Source organism: Salvelinus alpinus, chromosome 7, assembly GCF_045679555.1.
Source record: "Salvelinus alpinus chromosome 7, SLU_Salpinus.1, whole genome shotgun sequence".
NCBI lineage: Eukaryota > Metazoa > Chordata > Actinopteri > Salmoniformes > Salmonidae > Salvelinus > Salvelinus alpinus.
Genome location: NC_092092.1, coordinates 22938561 through 22957252, shown reverse-complemented (window position 1 = coordinate 22957252; position 18692 = coordinate 22938561). Strand labels below are relative to the sequence as shown.

General features: G+C 40.3%; 2 protein-coding genes across 8 annotated transcripts in view; one reads left to right on the top strand and one right to left on the bottom strand.

Annotated features, from left to right (window-relative positions):
• LOC139580609 (phosphatase and actin regulator 2-like) overlaps positions 1-2486 on the top strand; it is a 58562-nt gene extending 56076 nt beyond the window's left edge. For all 4 annotated transcript variants that reach the window (XM_071409463.1, XM_071409461.1, XM_071409460.1 and 1 more), the window contains 2 exons: positions 273-349; positions 518-2486. In XM_071409463.1, the coding sequence (XP_071265564.1) occupies positions 273-349; positions 518-533 (93 nt within the window). In that variant the 3' untranslated portion in view covers positions 534-2486. The remainder of the gene's footprint in view (positions 1-272; positions 350-517) is intronic.
• A 13246-nt stretch (positions 2487-15732) lies between these two features.
• sf3b5 (splicing factor 3b, subunit 5) lies at positions 15733-18485 on the bottom strand. 4 transcript variants are annotated; one of them, XM_071409455.1, is made up of 2 exons: positions 18356-18485; positions 15733-16189 (listed from the first exon to the last, which is right to left on the bottom strand). In XM_071409455.1, the coding sequence occupies exon 2, from the start codon at positions 16173-16175 to the stop codon at positions 15915-15917; it is 261 nt and encodes an 86-aa protein (XP_071265556.1). In that variant the 5' UTR covers positions 16176-16189; positions 18356-18485; the 3' UTR covers positions 15733-15914. The 4 variants fall into 4 exon arrangements, with proteins under 4 accessions (XP_071265556.1, XP_071265560.1, XP_071265558.1 ...); XM_071409459.1 differs by lacking the exon at positions 18356-18485 and adding an exon at positions 18020-18141; XM_071409457.1 differs by lacking the exon at positions 18356-18485 and adding an exon at positions 17336-17473.
• Between the last annotated feature and the right edge of the window lie 207 nt (positions 18486-18692).

Sequence of the window (18692 nt, the reverse complement as noted above, 5' to 3'; positions counted from 1 at the left end):
GTTATTGAAAATATATTTCACAGTGGTCTAGATTGTACAATGATTCTCTACACTATACATTTCTTGTTTTGTCACAAACTGAAGTTAGGCAAATTATTCTAATTTTAGCAACCAGGAAATGGTGGAGCGATTTCTGCATATTGCATCTTTAATCTTCAGTTATATGAAACATGTTTACCTGTCTGAAAGTATTGATGTTCTGACTTTTTTTTTTTTTTTTTGTTCTTCTTTGTAAATGAAGACTTTGATCTTGAATGTTTATATTCCCTCAGGCTGCTATCCGTAAAGAACTGAATGAGTTCAAAAGCAAAGAGATGGAAGTTCATGAAGAGAGCAAGCAATTCACCAGGTAATGACAACTTCGACCTTATTGACCCCCAGCCATTATACTACATTATGTTATGAGTCATACAAGATAATAAACTGCTGTTTTGATTTAGTACTAGTATGCAGTGTACTATAATAGGTAGACTGCCGCTCTGAACCAACAGCATCTGTTTTCCCTGTGCCTTGGCAGGTTCCATCGGCCCTGAGGTGTCTATTTCTCCAGTGGGGGTCCTGGTCAGCTGCCGGCCCTGCCTGAGGGCTCTTTCTTCCCGCTGCCCTGTGTCCCACTGTGGGCTTCCCCGAAGCCTGGAGCCTAGATGCCCCTAGGCACAGACACATGGACAATGTCCCCTGGGGCAAACCGGTCTCCAGCTATAGAGATCAATGACATTGGGCCACACAGACCAGACTGAGCTTTAGTGTTGTGTGGAAAGATACAGAGAGAGAGAGTGGCCAATATCCATCCAGAGAATGTGAATGGGCCGAGCCCATGCCCATTCACAGTCTTTGCACACCATGAAGAAAGAAAACTGTTGCACTTTGTAACACAGCGCTGATTGAATTACCCACATACTGTACCTGTTGGCTTCCCTAATGCCCCCTAACAAGCTTTGGCCAAGTCCCTGTGGAAGGGAAATGGTTTTGCAACTATGGCGATGTTGTAGGTTAGGCAAGTCCAGCCAAGGGTAACGGTAATCAAATCAATACAGCATAAACGGTGCAATTAAATGCTTACTTGCGAGCTTCCTCAACAGTGCAATGAAAAATATAAACAAATCAAAAAGTTAAACACATAGTCATAAGCTTAACGTAATGTAAGTGCATGGAAAGTAGTGTTTAAGAAAGAATGGTCACTTTTACTGCCATGTGGTTTTGATGGTGGAAATGAAGGTGATTTAGGCTTTGTTTTAAGGGGTGATTGTTCATGCTGATCTTAAAGTGGCTGGGACTACATGAATTGTGCCTAGATACTAAGCATTATGTATCATTACTATATGTGTCATGCTTTTTGGAACTGTAAGTTACCATTATTGAGCATATCTTTATGGGGACAGAGCAGAGGGGACCCTTTTGATTGGTGTAGGCAATTCTTTGCAAATTCCCCTCTATCTGCAAGTCAACCAGTGAGTTTCCAAATTTAGAGCACGTTCAGACAAAATTGGTCTGTTTTTGATTGGTTGAGCTGTTCGTAATGGATGGTCTGTGTAGTTTGAAAGGATGTGGTAAATGTTAGCATTTTACAGACCCAGATAAATCCATCAGGAGCTTTTTTCCTGATCATAAAATGTCCAAAATGTCTTCTGTAAAGCATTTCTTTGACATATCTGTGATCAGGTGTACCAATCCATCAGAATTTATATTCATTTCAGACTGCTAAGGGCAGGTGTAGAATATGGGAGGAGAACCACCGTATTCATGTCCATTTTTTCTCGTTCTATAAATTTTTTGTAAGAAAATGTATATCTGATGCATGATCACAACATTACTGCCAATTACCTGATAGATTTTTACATTGATGTGATGAACAGGACAATTTTCATAGTTTCTTTTTAAACCCACCCCAATCTCGATTGATGGCGCTATGTGCTGTTCATATGTGAGTACTGTATCTTTGAATTATGTCATGTACATAATAGTAATGTATATGCAGTTATTGTCACTCCCATATTTATCATGCATATAGGTCTATACGTGCATCATATGCCTCTAAATGTCTTTATTTTTCAGTTGTTGATCACATTACTGTAGATACCATTTATGCGAAACATCAACGGTGTATGCTCAGGAGGAAGATGCCATAACCCTTCAGTATTAGGTACATAGACTGAAAGTGACCCCATGGCCACTGAATTGGTGTCACATGTTGACTTAGACATCCATTAGGATGTCATGTATATTGATGAAAATACACACTGTATGTCTCACCGTCATTGTGTATTGGTTTGTATGAGATACCTTTTTTTCGTACTGCTTCTGTGATCATTGTGCACAATGGTTTTAAAGTGGCCAGGATCCAAATGTTGTAGAAGTGTGTTTGTGTTGAAAATCATCTGTGCAGTGGAAAGTAATGTGTCTGCCTGGCCTGAGCCCACCGTGCAGTCAACTGTGAAGCCATTGAGTGGGTCAATTAAAAGCTGAGCAGGAGGGGGTGCACTCGGTCTCAGTGGCATATTGTCTTTCTATCTGGTCCTTGGCCATTGATCCCAGTTGAGAAGGGATAGTCCAAAGCACCTCTGTGGATCTAGGCAGCATCAAGTGCCAAAAGTAAAATGTTCAGTCTCTTAGAAGGGTCAAACTTACAGGCAGGACTGCACACTTGACCAAAGACTACACATCTCTCAAGTAATATTCTTTGTCATATTTTGAAGCAGTGTATCTCTGTGCTGTAAATATATGTAGCTAATATGTGTGTGGAAGATACTTTATGTGAATGTCTATTGAAGTGGAATGGGTTACTTTTGAGCCGTTTGTTTGACACCTGCTAAACTCACATTTTATGCAAACACACAGTTGCTTAAATGTCTTAACATTTTACTAGAAGTAAGACAGATGCAGCATGTCAATTTGTATCACTTTCCATTGGGTTACATCAACACAACTCACATGGATGGGGGTTTATTGGTTTCAGTTTGTAGGTTAATGCAGGAGTTGCAGTCAAACCGACATTGCTTGTCAGTGGAGGCTGCTGAGGGGAGAACGGCTCATAATAATGGCAGGAACGGAGGGAATGGAATGGCATCAAACACCTAGAAACCATGTTTTTGATGTACTTGATACCATTCCCAATTCCGCTCCCATCATTACCTTGTGGTGCCACCAACCTCCTACTTACATTTGTGCACAGTTTTGTGATATTGGCCATTGGTTTCACAGGCTCAGCAATATGACATGATATCATACGGTACACAGCGAGGCGACTTCCTGTTTACAGCCATGAACAACAATGGAGTGTGTGAGCTTGTTTTGCACAGGTGGGGGAAGCCGAACCATGTAACCAAAGGTAGAGTTTGCTGTTGTAATCAATTGCTGTAGAGTCGGGGGCGGCAAATGTTGGTCACTAACTAAAACACGACAGATAAGGACTAATTGTCAGACAGATCAAAAAAGCAAGACTTGTTTCTCAGACAGCACCATGACACTGTTCCATTTGTCTCTGATTCAAATGGCTATTAACGTTTGTTAATCTGAAGTGCTAACTCCGCCCACCCGGGCAACAGCCAAGGGACCGGGCCTTGCAAAACAAGCTCGCTCGATTATAAATCTGCCAAAATTGCTTCTATTGGCTGTTTCCAAATTGTGCCCTCCTTTGCGGCATGCCTACACTGGGAAGAGCCAATAGTAGTAATAGTAATACATGGGATTTATATAGTGCTTTACAATGGTAGAAACTAAAACAATGCCAGACTAACAACAGGAAGAAACATGAAACAAAGAGAAGGGGGTAGGGCTTGAAGGTAGGAAAATAATGGGGCGGCTAAGGTAGATTGATCAGTCACTAGCCCTGTTTATACCTGGTGCTAACATGTGTCCTTTGTCCTAATCTTGTCCACATTCTGATTGTGCCCATATATTTAGACAGGTGTAGACAATTTAAAATACTTATGTGTTCAGATCTTATAAGTGTAAACTGACATGATCAGCACAATATCTGGATGAAGGACACATGTAAGAACTAGGTATAAACAGGGCTAGTGATGAGTATATTTTGGGGATCTCGTCCTTTGAAAAAGGAGTGGCAGACTTGGCAGATTCGTTATTGACATCTTTAAGCAGCAAGTTGCCTAGTTATTAAAGGTTAAATAAAAAAATATAGAAAGTTGCCCCGCTGTGTGGGATTTTTATTTATTTTTATTTAACCTTTATTTAACCAGGTAGGCAAATTGAGAACACGTTCTCATTTACAATTGCGACCTGGCCAAGATAAAGCAAAGCAGTTCGACACATACAACAACACATAGTTACACATGGAGTAAAACAAACATATAGTCAATGATACAGTGAAAAAAAATAAGTCTATATACAATGTGAGCAAGTGAGGTGAGATAAGGGAGGTGAAGGCAAACAAATATATGTATAAATAAATAAAAATATAAAAAGGCCATGGTGGCGAAGTAAATACAACACAGCAAGTAAAATAAAAACTAAAAACACTGGAATGGTTGGTTTGCAGTGGAAGAAAGCGCAAAGTAGAGACAGAAATAATGGGGTGCAAAGGAGCAAAATAAATAAATAAATACAGTAGGTAAAGAGGTAGTTGTTTGGGCTAAATTATAGATGGGCTATGTACAGGTGCAGTAATCTATGAGCTGCTCTGACAGCTGGTGCTTAAAGCTAGTGAGGGAGATAAGTGTTTCCAGTTTCAGAGATTTTTGTAGTTCGTTCCAGTCATTGGCAGCAGAGAACTGGAAGGAGAGGCGGCCAAAGGAAGAATTGGTTTTGGGGGTGACCAGAGAGATAAACCTGCTGGAGCGCGTGCTACAGGTAGGTGTTGCTATGGTGACCAGCGAGCTGAGATAAGGGGGGACTTTACCTAGCAGGGTCTTGTAGATGACCTGGAACCAGTGGGTTTGGCGACGAGTATGAAGCGAGGGCCAGCCAACGAGAGTGTACAGGTCGCAGTGGTGGGTAGTATATGGGGCTTTGGTGACAAAACGGATGGCACTGTGATAGACTGCATCCAATTTATTGAGTAGGGTTTTGGAGGCTATTTTGTAAATGACATCACCGAAGTCGAGGATTGGTAGGATGGTCAGTTTTACAAGGGTATGTTTGGCAGCATGAGTGAAGGATGCTTTGTTGCGGAATAGGAAGCCAATTCTAGATTTAACTTTGGATTGGAGATGTTTGATGTGAGTCTGGAAGGAGAGTTTACAGTCTAACCAGACACCTAGGTATTTGTAGTTGTCCACATATTCTAAGTCAGAGCCGTCCAGAGTAGTGATGTTGGACAGGCGGGCAGGTGCAGGCAGCGATCGGTTGAAGAGCATGCATTTAGCATGCATTTAGCATGCATGTCATACTGATGAGTACACTGTAATCAATGGAGCAGTCTAGCCAGTAAGGGACACAACATATTGTACACCCTCACCTTGAAATATTGAAACTCAAAACAGCGTAGCCTTCTATCATCAGAGGCGCCAGGCCTGTAATAGAAGATTTAAATGATATTTACAGTGTTTTTTTAAGTCTTGTTTACTCCCCTGCTCCTGAAATGTACACAATTTGTTCAGGTGGAGATTAAGTGAAATGAAATATATAAAAAAAATGGTGTCCTGGCTTGATAATTTGATGTATTGTAAGAATTATTTCACAACTATAGAAAGTTTTAATTTACCTCCTAGACCTAGACTATGCATTGACCTTGACGTTTAGTGTTTCGTGGTCATTTAACGCTCTTCTAATCATATCTGGAACACAGTGTAGCTACTATTATAACTCATAATTATATATCACAGACCTAGGGTTGCAAAATTCTGGTAACTTTCCCAAAAATCTCAGGTTTTACAGAAATCCTGGTTGGAATATTCCGGATTTGCTGGTATACAATCCACATACGTTGACTAATAGTTATACAAATGCAATGCGTCCCACTCTAATTGAAGTTGATAAAGCCAGGCGTTACATCCATGTTTCAATTGTCTCAAGGGTTAAGAATCCTTCTTTAACCTGTCTCCTCCCCTTCATCTACACTGATTGAATTGGATTTAACAAGTTACATCAATAAGGGATCATAGCTTTCACCTGGTCAGTCTATGTCATGGAAAGAGCAGGTGTTCCTAATGTTTTGGACAATCAGTGTACACACCAATGTATGACAAATCCCTCAGGACTGCCATGAAAATAATTTCTGTGCTTTCCCATTATCAAGTGACCTTTTAATTAAAGGAACGACTGCAATGAAGTGAAATGAATCAAATGGAAAAATACATAATTTAAGGAGAAATTAAAATCAGTCGATACAAATCCAACTTGAATATTAATAGATGTTGTTGGTAGAAATGTAATTTCAGACCAGGATAGCTGAACCTATTGTAAGGGTTGTGATATACTGCTCTGAACAGGTTGCAAATGGCTTTCACGATAAATCAAGTATTGTTCCCCTACTAAATACCACTATACAAGTTTAAGTTACTGTATTGTGGCAGGTAAATGCTTTTTAAAGGTTGCTAAATGAACCACATGTCCTCTTTGTGCTCCTCGCAGACTGCATATCACTTTAATTAGTCACAGACTGCTACCAAAGTACATTAAAGGATAAATTGATAACCCAATTTTTCACAGCTCATCTGCCATACCAGCCTGCCAGCTATCTGTAGAGGCTTCGGCGGCATGTGTGTAATGAAAGTGACTCTGTGAACGGGTTAAGGGAAGCGGCTCATCCTAGCTAAGGCTCTGTCTAAATGATGATACGTTCGCTCAATCTGCCCTCAGTCTGTCTTGTAGATGTCATGCACCTGGAAAATGTGATTTCACTAGCAGGATGACTTTCCCCATCTGGTACACTGCCTAGGTTTGTATTCCATCGTGATCTATAGATAATTCACAAAAGGCAGTGTTCAATCCGTTTTTCTCCCAGATGGATGTTCCTCTTTGTGAACCTGGGATTTACCCATTTGAATGTTTTCTATTACTTCCTAATGAGTTTAGAGAACAGAGAGCTACAGTGAGATTAAAGTGCTTCTTGTGTCGCTCTGAATCCACAATGTGGCAGAGGTTGAAAAGCCATAACACATAACGTTTTCTCAACAAGTTATTGTCAATAATATCAAAGGCTGCACTGAAATCAAACAGTACAGCTCCCTAAATCTTCTTATCAATTTCTTTCAAGCAATCATCGGTCATTTATGTCATTGAGGAACATAAGCATGCTGAAAGTCTGTTCATTTATTTACAGAGAAATAGCATTGTATTTGTTCAACAACAACAAAAAGTCAACAGTTTGCTAAGAGCTGGCAGCAAGCTGATAGGGTCTGCTGTTAGAACCAGTAAAGGCCGCATCTTGGGTAGCGGAATGACTTTGGCTTCTTTCCAGCCCTGAGGACAAAGACTTTCCTCTTGGCTCAGATTAAAGATAATTATGACAGATAGGAGTGGCTATAGTGTCAGCTACCATCCACAGTAGCTTTCCATCTAAGTTGTCAATGCCAATAGGTTCATCATTATTGATCGATAAATAATTTTTCCACCTCTCCCAAACTAACTTTACATAATTCTAACTTGCAATGCTTTTCCACAGTATTAGTAAAAATGTGATCAATACATGTGCAAGATCTTGTTCCTGTAATGTTTGTAAACACCCTGGTAGGTTGATTATTAACCTGAACCAGATTTCAGGCACTTGATTACATCCAGGTTGATGAAGACGAGTCAATATTCAGGTCCCCAAAAAAGTAGACCTCTGGGTTTACATCACATACACTATCAAGCATTTCACACATATTATTTAGATACTGACTTATCACTTGGTGCCTATAGCAACACCCCAAAAGAAAAGGCTTTAGATGTGCCAAGTGAACCTGCAACCACAACACTTCAATAACACTTGACATAAGATCTTCTTTAAGCATTACAGGGATATGGTCTGAATATATACACCAACACCTCCCCCATACAGATTCCCGTTTATTCTATAGATTTTATAACCTTGTATTGCTACTGCTGTATCATCATATGAAAGAAATTGCTAATATATGAATGTTATCTGATGTTAGCAATTTCTAAGGCTACATAATGTGCGTGTGCGTGTGCGTGTGTGTGCGTGTGCGCGCTGCGGGGTTGAACCAACGAACCCATAGGCTTGGCTCTCATCCCTTCCAGGCTTTTGGGAGGGAGGGTGGAAAATGAGCCTGTCATAGCGGATGTAAGCAATGTCCCAACTCTTTCACCCAATATGGATGAAAATACCTTCACATTAAAGCTGACAGTCTACACTTTAACCTCATAGTCATTGTATCTTTTCAAATCCAAAGTGCTGGAGTACAGAGCCAAAACAACAAAAAATGTGTCACGGTCCCAATACTTTTTTAGCTCACTGTATCTAAAGAAATATATGAAAGTAAATATCTGAGCCAGCACAATACGGCTCAGATGTGGTTTGAATGGTTAAATAAATGAATACATTGCACAGAAGTTCATGACACAATGCATTCAATCCATTTAAACAGACAATTAATTGACAATGTCAACATAAGACCCAGCAGTATAATTACAGACACCATGATGTTACCTTTTGTGACCTGGAGACAAGACACAGGCAAATCACTCAGGGTTATATCCGAGTCATCACTGTGAATTAGTGTAAATGAATGCTTCCATTCTGTGGGCGTTAACTACAGATTAATTTGTAGAAGAATACACACACATCTTAACTCAATTGAAAAGTATATTTCCTGTTACATCTATGAACATCCACTCTGTGCATCACTATGAGTCCAGGTCCAAGGGTCATAAATTAAATGAGATTGTATTAATATATTATTATTATTATTATTATTATACACTCCCCTCCATACGTATTTGGACAGTGAAGACATTTTTTTTTTTAAATAAAATAATATATATATATATATGGCTCTATACAGTACTCCATTTTAGATTTGATAGATCTCATATTAGGCAACAGTATAGAATGTCAGCTGTTATTTGAGGGTATTTTCATGTTTTTTTGTATTTGTATTTTATTCTGGATCTCCATTAGCTGCCACAAGGCACCAGCTACTTTTCCTTGGGTCTATAAACAATTACATACTCTAAAACAATACATAACACAACACATTATTACACTACTATATTACTACTCTACCATAACACATCTACAATACAAAATCAATAATACAGCAAAATTTAAAAAAATAAATATGTGTGTAGATTGCAGGTGTTAGCATGTGTTTGCAAAGCTGTGTGTGTGTGCATGTCTCTTCACAGTCTGCTCTGTTCCATAACGTGTAGTTTTATCTTTTTTTAAATTCAATTTTACTGCTTGACTGAGTTACTTGATGTGGAATAGAGCTCCATCTAGTCATCATTTAGAAATGAAAGCACTTTATGTATCTAGTCCCACCCTTTAAAGAACTCATAAGTATTTGGACAAATTCACTTAGTGTAGTCCCACATTCCTTGCACACAATGACTACAGGCTTGTGACTATACAAACGAGTTGGTCACACAAGCTTGATGTAGTCATTGTGTATAAGGAATTATGACTTCTTCAACTGGGGGGGACAACTATTTACATAAAGTACTTTCATTTCTAAACGGTATTAAAATACCCTTAAAAAAGGTGACATCCTGTACTGTCACCTCATATGAAACATGGATCTCAAATCCAAAATACTGGAGTATAGAGCCACATTTTGAATTTTAGCATCACTGTTCAAATACATATGGGGGTGATGTATTTGCAATTCCATTACTTGATACAGTACATTCGGAAAGTATTCAGACCCATTGACTTTTTCTACATTTGTTTACATTACAGCCTTATTCTAAAATGTATTACATATGTTTTTGCCCCTCATTAATCTACACACAATAACCCATAATGACAAAGCAAAAACGGTTTAGAATTTTTGCAAAACAAATATTAAAAAATGTACTGAAATATGACATTAACATAAATGTTCAGACCCTTTACTCAGTACTTTGTTGAAGCACCTTTGGCTGTGATTACAGCCTTGAGTTTTCTTGGGTATGAATCTACAAGCTTGGCACACCTGTATTTGGGGAGTTCCTTTCTGCAGATCCTCTCAAGCTCTGTCGGGTTGTAGGGGTGCATATCTGCACAGCTATTTTCAGGTCTATCCAGAGATGTTTGATCAGGTTCAAGCCCAGGCTCTGGCTGGGCCACTCAAGCACATTCAGAGACTTGTTCCGAAGCCACTCCTGCGTTGTCTTGGCTGTGTAATTAGGGTTGTTGTCCTGTTGGAAGGTGTCTGAGGTCCTGAGCAGGTTTTAATCAAGGAACTCTGGGGGGAAAAAACGAGCTCTGACTGGGAAAATATGTTTTGAATGGTCATCCAACTCGGAAACTCTGCCTCTTTCTAGAGCTCCAACCTGAAGATAACTGACATTATGATCAACCTTGTTTTTTTGCCCAAGTTCCCAGTTGTCTTGAATGCACCATAAATCCAGAGAATACCAGACTTTTATGACAAAGTTTGCTGACAAAATGTGCCCACAAGGACTGCCGCGCCACCTTCCTGTTCAAGTGAGCACAGCACAACAAAGTGAGTCCAAAAATGTATTGTATATTGCTGTATAAATTACGTAATATGCCAGGGAGATATGTATACTGTAGCTAAGAAAGTAATACTAAGTTTATGTAGTTGTAGTAAGCTGTTAGTAGCCCATGTGCCTCACCCTAATAATTTGGTCCCTTTCCCCCTCATAATTTAGCCTACGGTTCTGACTTGGTGTAGAGGGGAAAAACTGTAAGAACGGCCCATGTTTTGAATTCTGTCGCTGTACATTTCAAAAGTGCTGAACAAATAGTTATATTGACTACGTCCGTCCTAGATCGCTCATTAATGTCTTAATCGAAATAACGGATTTTCTCATCCACTCGTCATCCACTTATGCCATAGTTTGTACATCTCAATTGTCAGTAGAAACCACATATGGTTAAGCAAATCAGCCATGTTTTTTTAAAGGCAGTAAATAAGGTTGAATAAACTGTTTCGCTCCCAGACAAGGCTCCGCTGATAGCCAGTTGTAGCAGTGGTAAGGATTTACTCCATGGTGCTGGAAAGAAAACTTTGCTGTTAGGACAGCTTTATGTAGGCCCTAACAGTTTGTGGGCACCGTTTGTCACCATTATAGTACATTTAATGTATTGTTTAGTGTTGTGTGTCACGTTCCGACCTTAGTTTCTTTTTTATGTCTTTGTGTTAGGTTGGTCAGGGCGTGAGTTGGGGTGGGCAGTCTATGTTCTTTTTTCTAGGTTGTATGTTTTCTATGTGTTTGGCCTGGCGTGGTTCCCAATCAGAGGCAGCTGTTTATTGTTGTCTCTGATTGGGAGCCATATTTAGGTAGCCTGTTTTCCATTGTGTGTTGTGGGTGGTTGTTTCCGTTTCAGTGTTTTCACCATTCAGGACTGTTTTGGTTTTCATTTTGATTCTCTTGTTCTTTTTGTATTTTGTATTCATTCTATTAAAATATATTATGGATACGTACCACGATGCACATTGGTCCGATATTTCCTACTCCTCTTCAGACGAAGAGGACGAAAGCCGTTACATTGTGGCTTTGGTGGCATGCATTAAAAAAATGTGGGGGAGTTTGCCTCACCAAGATTTACATGCTAAAATCACCACTGTTCTGGATATAATGACAAATGGCATTGCCTAGTGGCCTTCTTCGTAATATGATCTGGTAATGAAACATGACAAATACATTTCGGTTTCCATGTTACACTGCAAAGGGGTTTGTAGTAGCCAAATTTAATTTGAAGTTCAGAAATTCAAGTACTGGAATAGGCCTACCTTGAAATTCAGACATTTCCTCAATTTGGTGCTTGAAAAGTCCTTGTAATTATTCTAGCCAATGTCTAAGTTCTCCTGCTCCCTTATAATTATCCGTAATTTCATTTTTGATCCGTTTTTGTGAGATGTGGCCACTCGCTTGTTTCCCACCGCTTCAATTGACTGGTGTTGTTGCGCTAATCTGTTGTGGTCAAACCACGTGCAGTTATTACGCTGAACGACAGTCAGGTCAGACCCTGGTGAGGATGATGAGCACACAGACTAGCTTCCCTTACATGGTTTCTGAAAGTTTGTATAGTCCTATGTTGTTGTAAGTGGAGTTACAGGCCAATTTGCATTTTCCTCTAAGTACATGTGAAACTGCATAAAAATCCATTTTATTTTGTTTAAAAAATATCACATCCACAATGTCACACATTGGCCCCATTATTTATAGGAAGACACATAGAGACCTAGATATTACAGGTAACAATGACTTTCAATACAGGACTAAGATTGAATCGTGCCACACCGACTCCGACGCTTGCAAACTATTACAGGCTACAAAGGGAAGCACAGCCGCGAGCTTCCCAGTGACACGAGATAAATAAATTCTATGCTTGCTTTGAGGCAAGCAACACTGAAGCATGCGTAAGAGCATCAGCTGTTCCGGACGACTGTGTGATCACGCTCTCCTTCGCAGATGTCAGTAAGACCTTTAAACAGGTCAACATGCACAAGGCTACAGGGCCAAAGGTCAACATACACAAGGCTACAGGGCCAAACGGATTACCAGGATGTGTACTCCGAGCATGTGCTGACCAACTGGCAAGGGTCTTTACTGACATTTTCAACCTGTCCCTGATTGAGTCTGTAATACCAACATGTTTCAATCAGACCACCATAGTCCCTGTGCCCAAGAACACTAAGGTAACCTGCCTAAATGACTACCGACCCATAGCACTCATGTCTGTAGCCATGAAGTACTTTGAAAGGCTGGTCATGGCTCACATCAACACCATTATCCCAGAATCCCTAGACCCACTCCAATTTAAATACCGCCCCAAAAGAGCCACAGATGATGCAATCTCTATTGCACTCCACACTGCCCTTTCCCACCTGTACAAAGGGAACACCTATGTAAGAATGCTATTAATTAACTACAGCTCAGCATTCAACACCATAGTGCCATCAAAGCTCATCACTAAGCTAAGAACCCTGCGACTAAACAACTCCCTCTGCAACTGGATCCTGGACTTCCTGGTGGTAAGGGTAGGTAACAACATCTGATCTTCAACACAGGGGCCCCATCAGGGGTGCGTGTTCAGTCCCCTCCTGTACTCCCTGTTCACTCATGACTGCATGGCCTGGCACAACTCCATCATTAAGTTTGCCTACCACAACAGTGGTAGGCATGATTACCGACAACAAAGAGACAGCCTATAGGGGAGGTCGTCAAAGACCTGGCCGTGTGGTGCCAGGTTAACAACCTCTACCTCAACATGATCAAGACAGAGATGATGATTGTGGACAACAAGAAAAGGAGGACTGAGCATGCCCCCATTCTCATCGATGGGGCTGTAGTGGAGCAGGTTGAGAGCTGCAAGTTCCTTGGTGTCCACATCACCAAACTTTCATGGTCCAAACACACCAAGACAGTTGTGAAGAGGGCACGACAAAGCCTATTCCCCCTCAGGAGACTGAAAAGATTTAGCATGGGTCCTCAGATCATCAAAAAGTTCTACAGCTGCACCATCGAGAGCATCCTGACTGGTTGCATCACTTCCTGGTATAACAACTGCTCGGCCTCCGACCGCAAGGCACTACAGAGGGTAGTGCGTACGGCCTAGTACATCACTAGGGCCAAGCTTCCTGCCATTCAGGACCTCTATACTAGGCGGTGTCAGAGGAAGGCCCTAAGCCACCCTAGTCATAGACTGTTCTCTCTGCTAACTCACGCCAACCTGTACCAGAGGCTACAAGTCTAGGTCCAAAATGCTTCTTAACAGCTTCTACCACCAAGCCATAAGACTCCTGAACAGCTAATCAAATGGCTACCCAGACTATTTGCATTGTCCCCCCCACACCTTTACGCTGCTGCCACTATGTTTATTATCTATGCATTGCCACTTTAACTCTACCTAGAGTACATATTAACTCAATTACCTCGACTAACCAGTACCCACTGTATATAGCCTCGCTACTGTTATTTTACTGCTGCTCTTTAATTATTTGTTATTTTATTACTTCTTAAAACTACATTGTTGGTTAAGGGCTTGTAAGTAAGCATTTTGTTGTATTCGGCACATGTGACAAATACAACTTTATTTGATTTATTGAAGAATAGTTTATAGTGATATCGCATGATCTTGCTTCCACTATTTACTTTGCTTTATTGCATACATCTTTCCAAGCTTTGGAAAATGGAAAACATTAACAATAATCAAATCTGGCCATGGGACAGTGGGAGAGAAAATTATGCAGCTTCCCAATTTCCTCAGCCCTGACACAGCAGAAATAGCATTGCCACATCCATGATTCAAACTGTGGGGACAGCCGGTGAGGATTTACCCCGGCTAGGTGATGTTCCTGCCAATTGACTGACTGACTCACGCACACACTTCATAGGAGACTTCCCCAGCAGTGTGGGCACAATGACGTAATCTCTCACTCGCTCTCTATTCAACGTTGAATCATCATGTCCTCTCTTCCGCTCACATAATGAAATGTTTTTCTACTTCTGTCATAGGCACAAGTAGTCAAAGTAATGGTTCTGTATGGGCGTTTGAATATAAGGCTTATTGTGTGTGGGTGGACAAGATAATGGGGTGCATCTTTTCAATCAGAACCAAGGCCAACATAACCATTACAGGGCCAGTTCAATGGACAATAGCTGAAATGGAACACTCAAGAATAAACAGGGTGAATTTTCTACATTGTGACCACGGCCTACATAGAGAAACTAAGACAAATTGTCCCCCGTGTAGGCCTATACAATACTGAAGCCAAACCACTGGCATCTTGTGTGTAACTAGGACTGTATAAATCTGGGCCATGTACCTCCATATGTTCCCCTCAAACTGAGAGCACAGTAAACAGGGAGTATTTTTTAAATAATGTATACATGTTTTGTTTTTGCTCAATCTGATTGCATGGGCTTGTGTCCACCCATGCCTATGTCCCTGGAGGAAATGGTTGTACAAATTCAACTGGGTCTGGTCCACAGAATTACTGACTCCACCCCCAGGTACCTACCTATCTAATTATTATATTAGAGATGTTCACCTGTCTAATACCAGTGCCAGAGACTCTGATATTGTTTCAAACTCCTTCCTGTATACCCGCTCAGTGGAGGGGAACACAACCACAACTCAAAGCAATAAAGCATTATTTTAAAAAGAATATCAAAAACTGGCTGATGACTGAACCATAGGCTCATGGCAGCTCAGTAACAAGTCTGACTTTCGTAGGACCACTTTTGTCTGTGATTATATAATTATTCAACCACGCACTTTAAGACACCTGCCTTAATCTTGCCAAAAGGAACACAATGGAAGTAACTCATTGACTTTTTCTTATGCTTGACAGCATTTTTTTAAATGCATGTCCTGTCTGTATATGTACTTTTTCAAATTGCAAATAAACTAAAATAATCCCAAACTCCTCATGCCAGGCAAGATAAATAATGCGCACCTCAAGTATTGACGTATTCCACCCAGGTCTGCACTCATCACTATCCAGTTCTGGGAATTCATTTAATCAAAATCATTAAGAGTAAATGTTTAGATAACTGTTGAAGTGATTGACAACAAGCTCTTATAGGGGTGCAATATACAGAACATTTTACAATTATCATTCTCAATGCTCACTGGCATTTGTAATGACAAGATGGCAGTCGGGCAAGTGGACAATTCTTTGAAAACAAATAACACCTGACCACAACCACTTCTTTTCAATGTTTATTTTCAAGGCAAATATCAAATGGGTGGGGGAAAAAGGAAAACAGATGCATTGTTTGTCAACATTGCTTCCATTTCATGCATCTCAAACATCACTTCTTATCTACACGATCGATAGCCAAACAGTAAAAACGACATTTTCTACATCCTGCCAGTTGAACTCCTTAGACTAAGCATCGTCAGGTTTGTCCGAAGGTGGGCCACAGGGCTGCAGCATCTTCTCCATGAGATTGAAGCGCACGCGGGCTTTGCTCTCGTTCTCAGCAACAGAGAAGTAATTCAGCAGGTCAAAGTGACCCATATATGAACAGTACGAGTCCCGATGTTGGTTCACCAACCATTCCCACTTGCTGGTGTCCGCATGGCCTGTTCCAATGTATTTAGATTGAAGATGCTCCAACTGGCTGTGAATGTTGTAGCGGTCTGTCATCTTCAGGCAAAAGTCTACACAAGGAAGGAAAATAATTTCAGTGCATGTAGCTATTAGTTGGCCAATGTTACCTGGCAATTGCTGGTGTACTGACCTTTTAGCAATAGCTTGCTGATTAGGTCGGGAAATATTTATAAAGTGCATTGTATAGCCAGAATGTTGAATAAACTGTCATTTGAACATACTCTGCCGGTTGTCCATCTGGCATTATGTCGTTGGAAATGTAACACAAAATATCCACAGGAAAGTATTATTAAACTTTTACTGCCATTGTGATTTATATCACCTGACATGCATGCAGAAAAAAACATGTAAACCCCTGCATGCGCTCTACTAGTACGCATACATTACATGCATTTCGCCTACATTGTGGGGGTGTAACGGATGTCACGCTGCTTGCTTAGAGTACAGCTTCCTCCTTAGTTGGCTCACATCAAACTCGGACCCAGGAACTCTGCCTTGATAGTACACGTGACCACCCTCCAGAAGCTTCTTACAAGTCCCGCACCCGAAAAGCTAGCTATTCCGCAGCGCAAGTGGATACACTTCAAGCTGTGCTATCTGACGACACTTTATGGGGTTCACACATCCCCATGTGCTAAATGCACATGTGATCAACAAACCGTCAGAGCCACGCACAGACACACGTTTTGAAGTCGATGTAATAACTTTCCTGTGGATATTGTCTGAAATTTCCAACGGCATAATAAGGACAACCAAGCAAGATAGTTACAAACATTTCAATGGAAGAGGCAAACCTAATCACCAAGCTACTGCTATTAACTAGGTCACGAGGCCGGCAAACCTGGCAATAGGTTTACAGACCAAAGCAGGATTAGTGAGGCTGAACTAGAAATAACTAACGTTAACTATTAATTTTCTGGTTCATTACGAAATATCAACTTATGTGTTTTTGGTTGTTTAGTCAATGAGAATGCCCATTTCAAGATTAGTTAACGTTATATTCCCAAAATATATACGTTTTTTCTGAACATTTAGGAAAGTTAGTTAGCTTGTTAAGTCATTGAGATTGCTTTTGCATTAACATTAGGCTGGACAATAGAACGAGCCAAAATTTACCTAAGGCTGAAAAACGGCAAAAGAACGTTGGCTAAGATGGAACACTAGCGCGAGCCCATAGCAAATGAAAGGAATCTTACGTTCGCAGAACCTGTTTTGAAGAGAGTGATGCTTATAATTTTATTTCGCCTAAATGGCACAAATGTATCCCTTTTTATTTTACCACTACAATATGTTCGTCGGACGAAACAGGGTAAAAAACAGCTCGTGTAGAAAGTAAACATCCGCACTTCGATGGTGTCAACTGCTTGTGTCTGCCTAATGAGAAAGTAGGGGGGAAATTAAAACTGACTTTCTGGTCTAGTGATCGATGACAACCGAGCTCGCTGCCCAGACTTACATAATTAGAAAGAGATTCGAGATTAAAATGGCGTCTGACTTGAAAACAATCCAAATATACACATTGCGAGATATTTGGCGAATTAGACAGACATGCCTATATTTCCCCTATAGGAAACAATGGGACGACCTCGAGGTAGTCATTTTTTGTTGTTTACATTTGAACTATAAACGTGAGCGGCCTCATTGCCAACAATAGCGAATCAGGCATTGTGACGTAGAACACTAAACTGGGAATAGAACGTTCGAAGGCGAGTTGGTGCTCAATGTAACTAATAGGAGGGTGAAAATGCTCTAAAATAAGGACTGCTTTTTCGTGATTACTTCAAAACGACGGCAAGCAGCTGGGAAATAATGGTCATATTATGAAACTGGGCTCCACGGCGGATGCAATGAAATCGTTATCAGAAAAAAAAGTAACATACCCCTAGAAATCCTGGTTGCTAACTAGCCGCTAGTAGTGCTAGCAAGCTAGGCCTAGAACCGATAGGATCACATTGCCACATGATTTCACGTTGTGCCGTTTAAACACTGGTGACTTTTTATCACACCGATTAGTGAGTAACACGTAGGTAACACTAACAAATTTTAAAGTATTAGCTGAAATTAAACTGAGGCCTATTGTTTAAGCTCCGGCGAGTAAAACTAGCTAATGTTAGCTAGCTAAGCATTATTCCAAGTTAGCAAGCGTTTTTGAAAATAACAAAATCTCTTTAGCTTCTGTATTCAGTTTGATTATAATCTGCTATAACGTTTCTTACTCAAAATCAAGACCTTTGTTCAAATGTGTACGACGACGTTGATTATTTCAGGTCAGCGTCATTCGCCAAGGAAACGGAAAGGTATCGGAACGTCCGGTATGTGTAACATAGAATAATGTCTGGTGGGAAACAAACATTCATTACCACCATTTATTTGTACTAACGTGATCATTATTGTTTCGAAATCAATCCAATTGAGTGTATTGCATAACAATCATACATATTGTAATGGTGTAATAATGGTACAGTTGTAATATATAATATAATATCTAATCACATACAATTCTAGATATTACAAAAACGATTTTTACAACGTCCTTGTGAATGTGAACCAAGA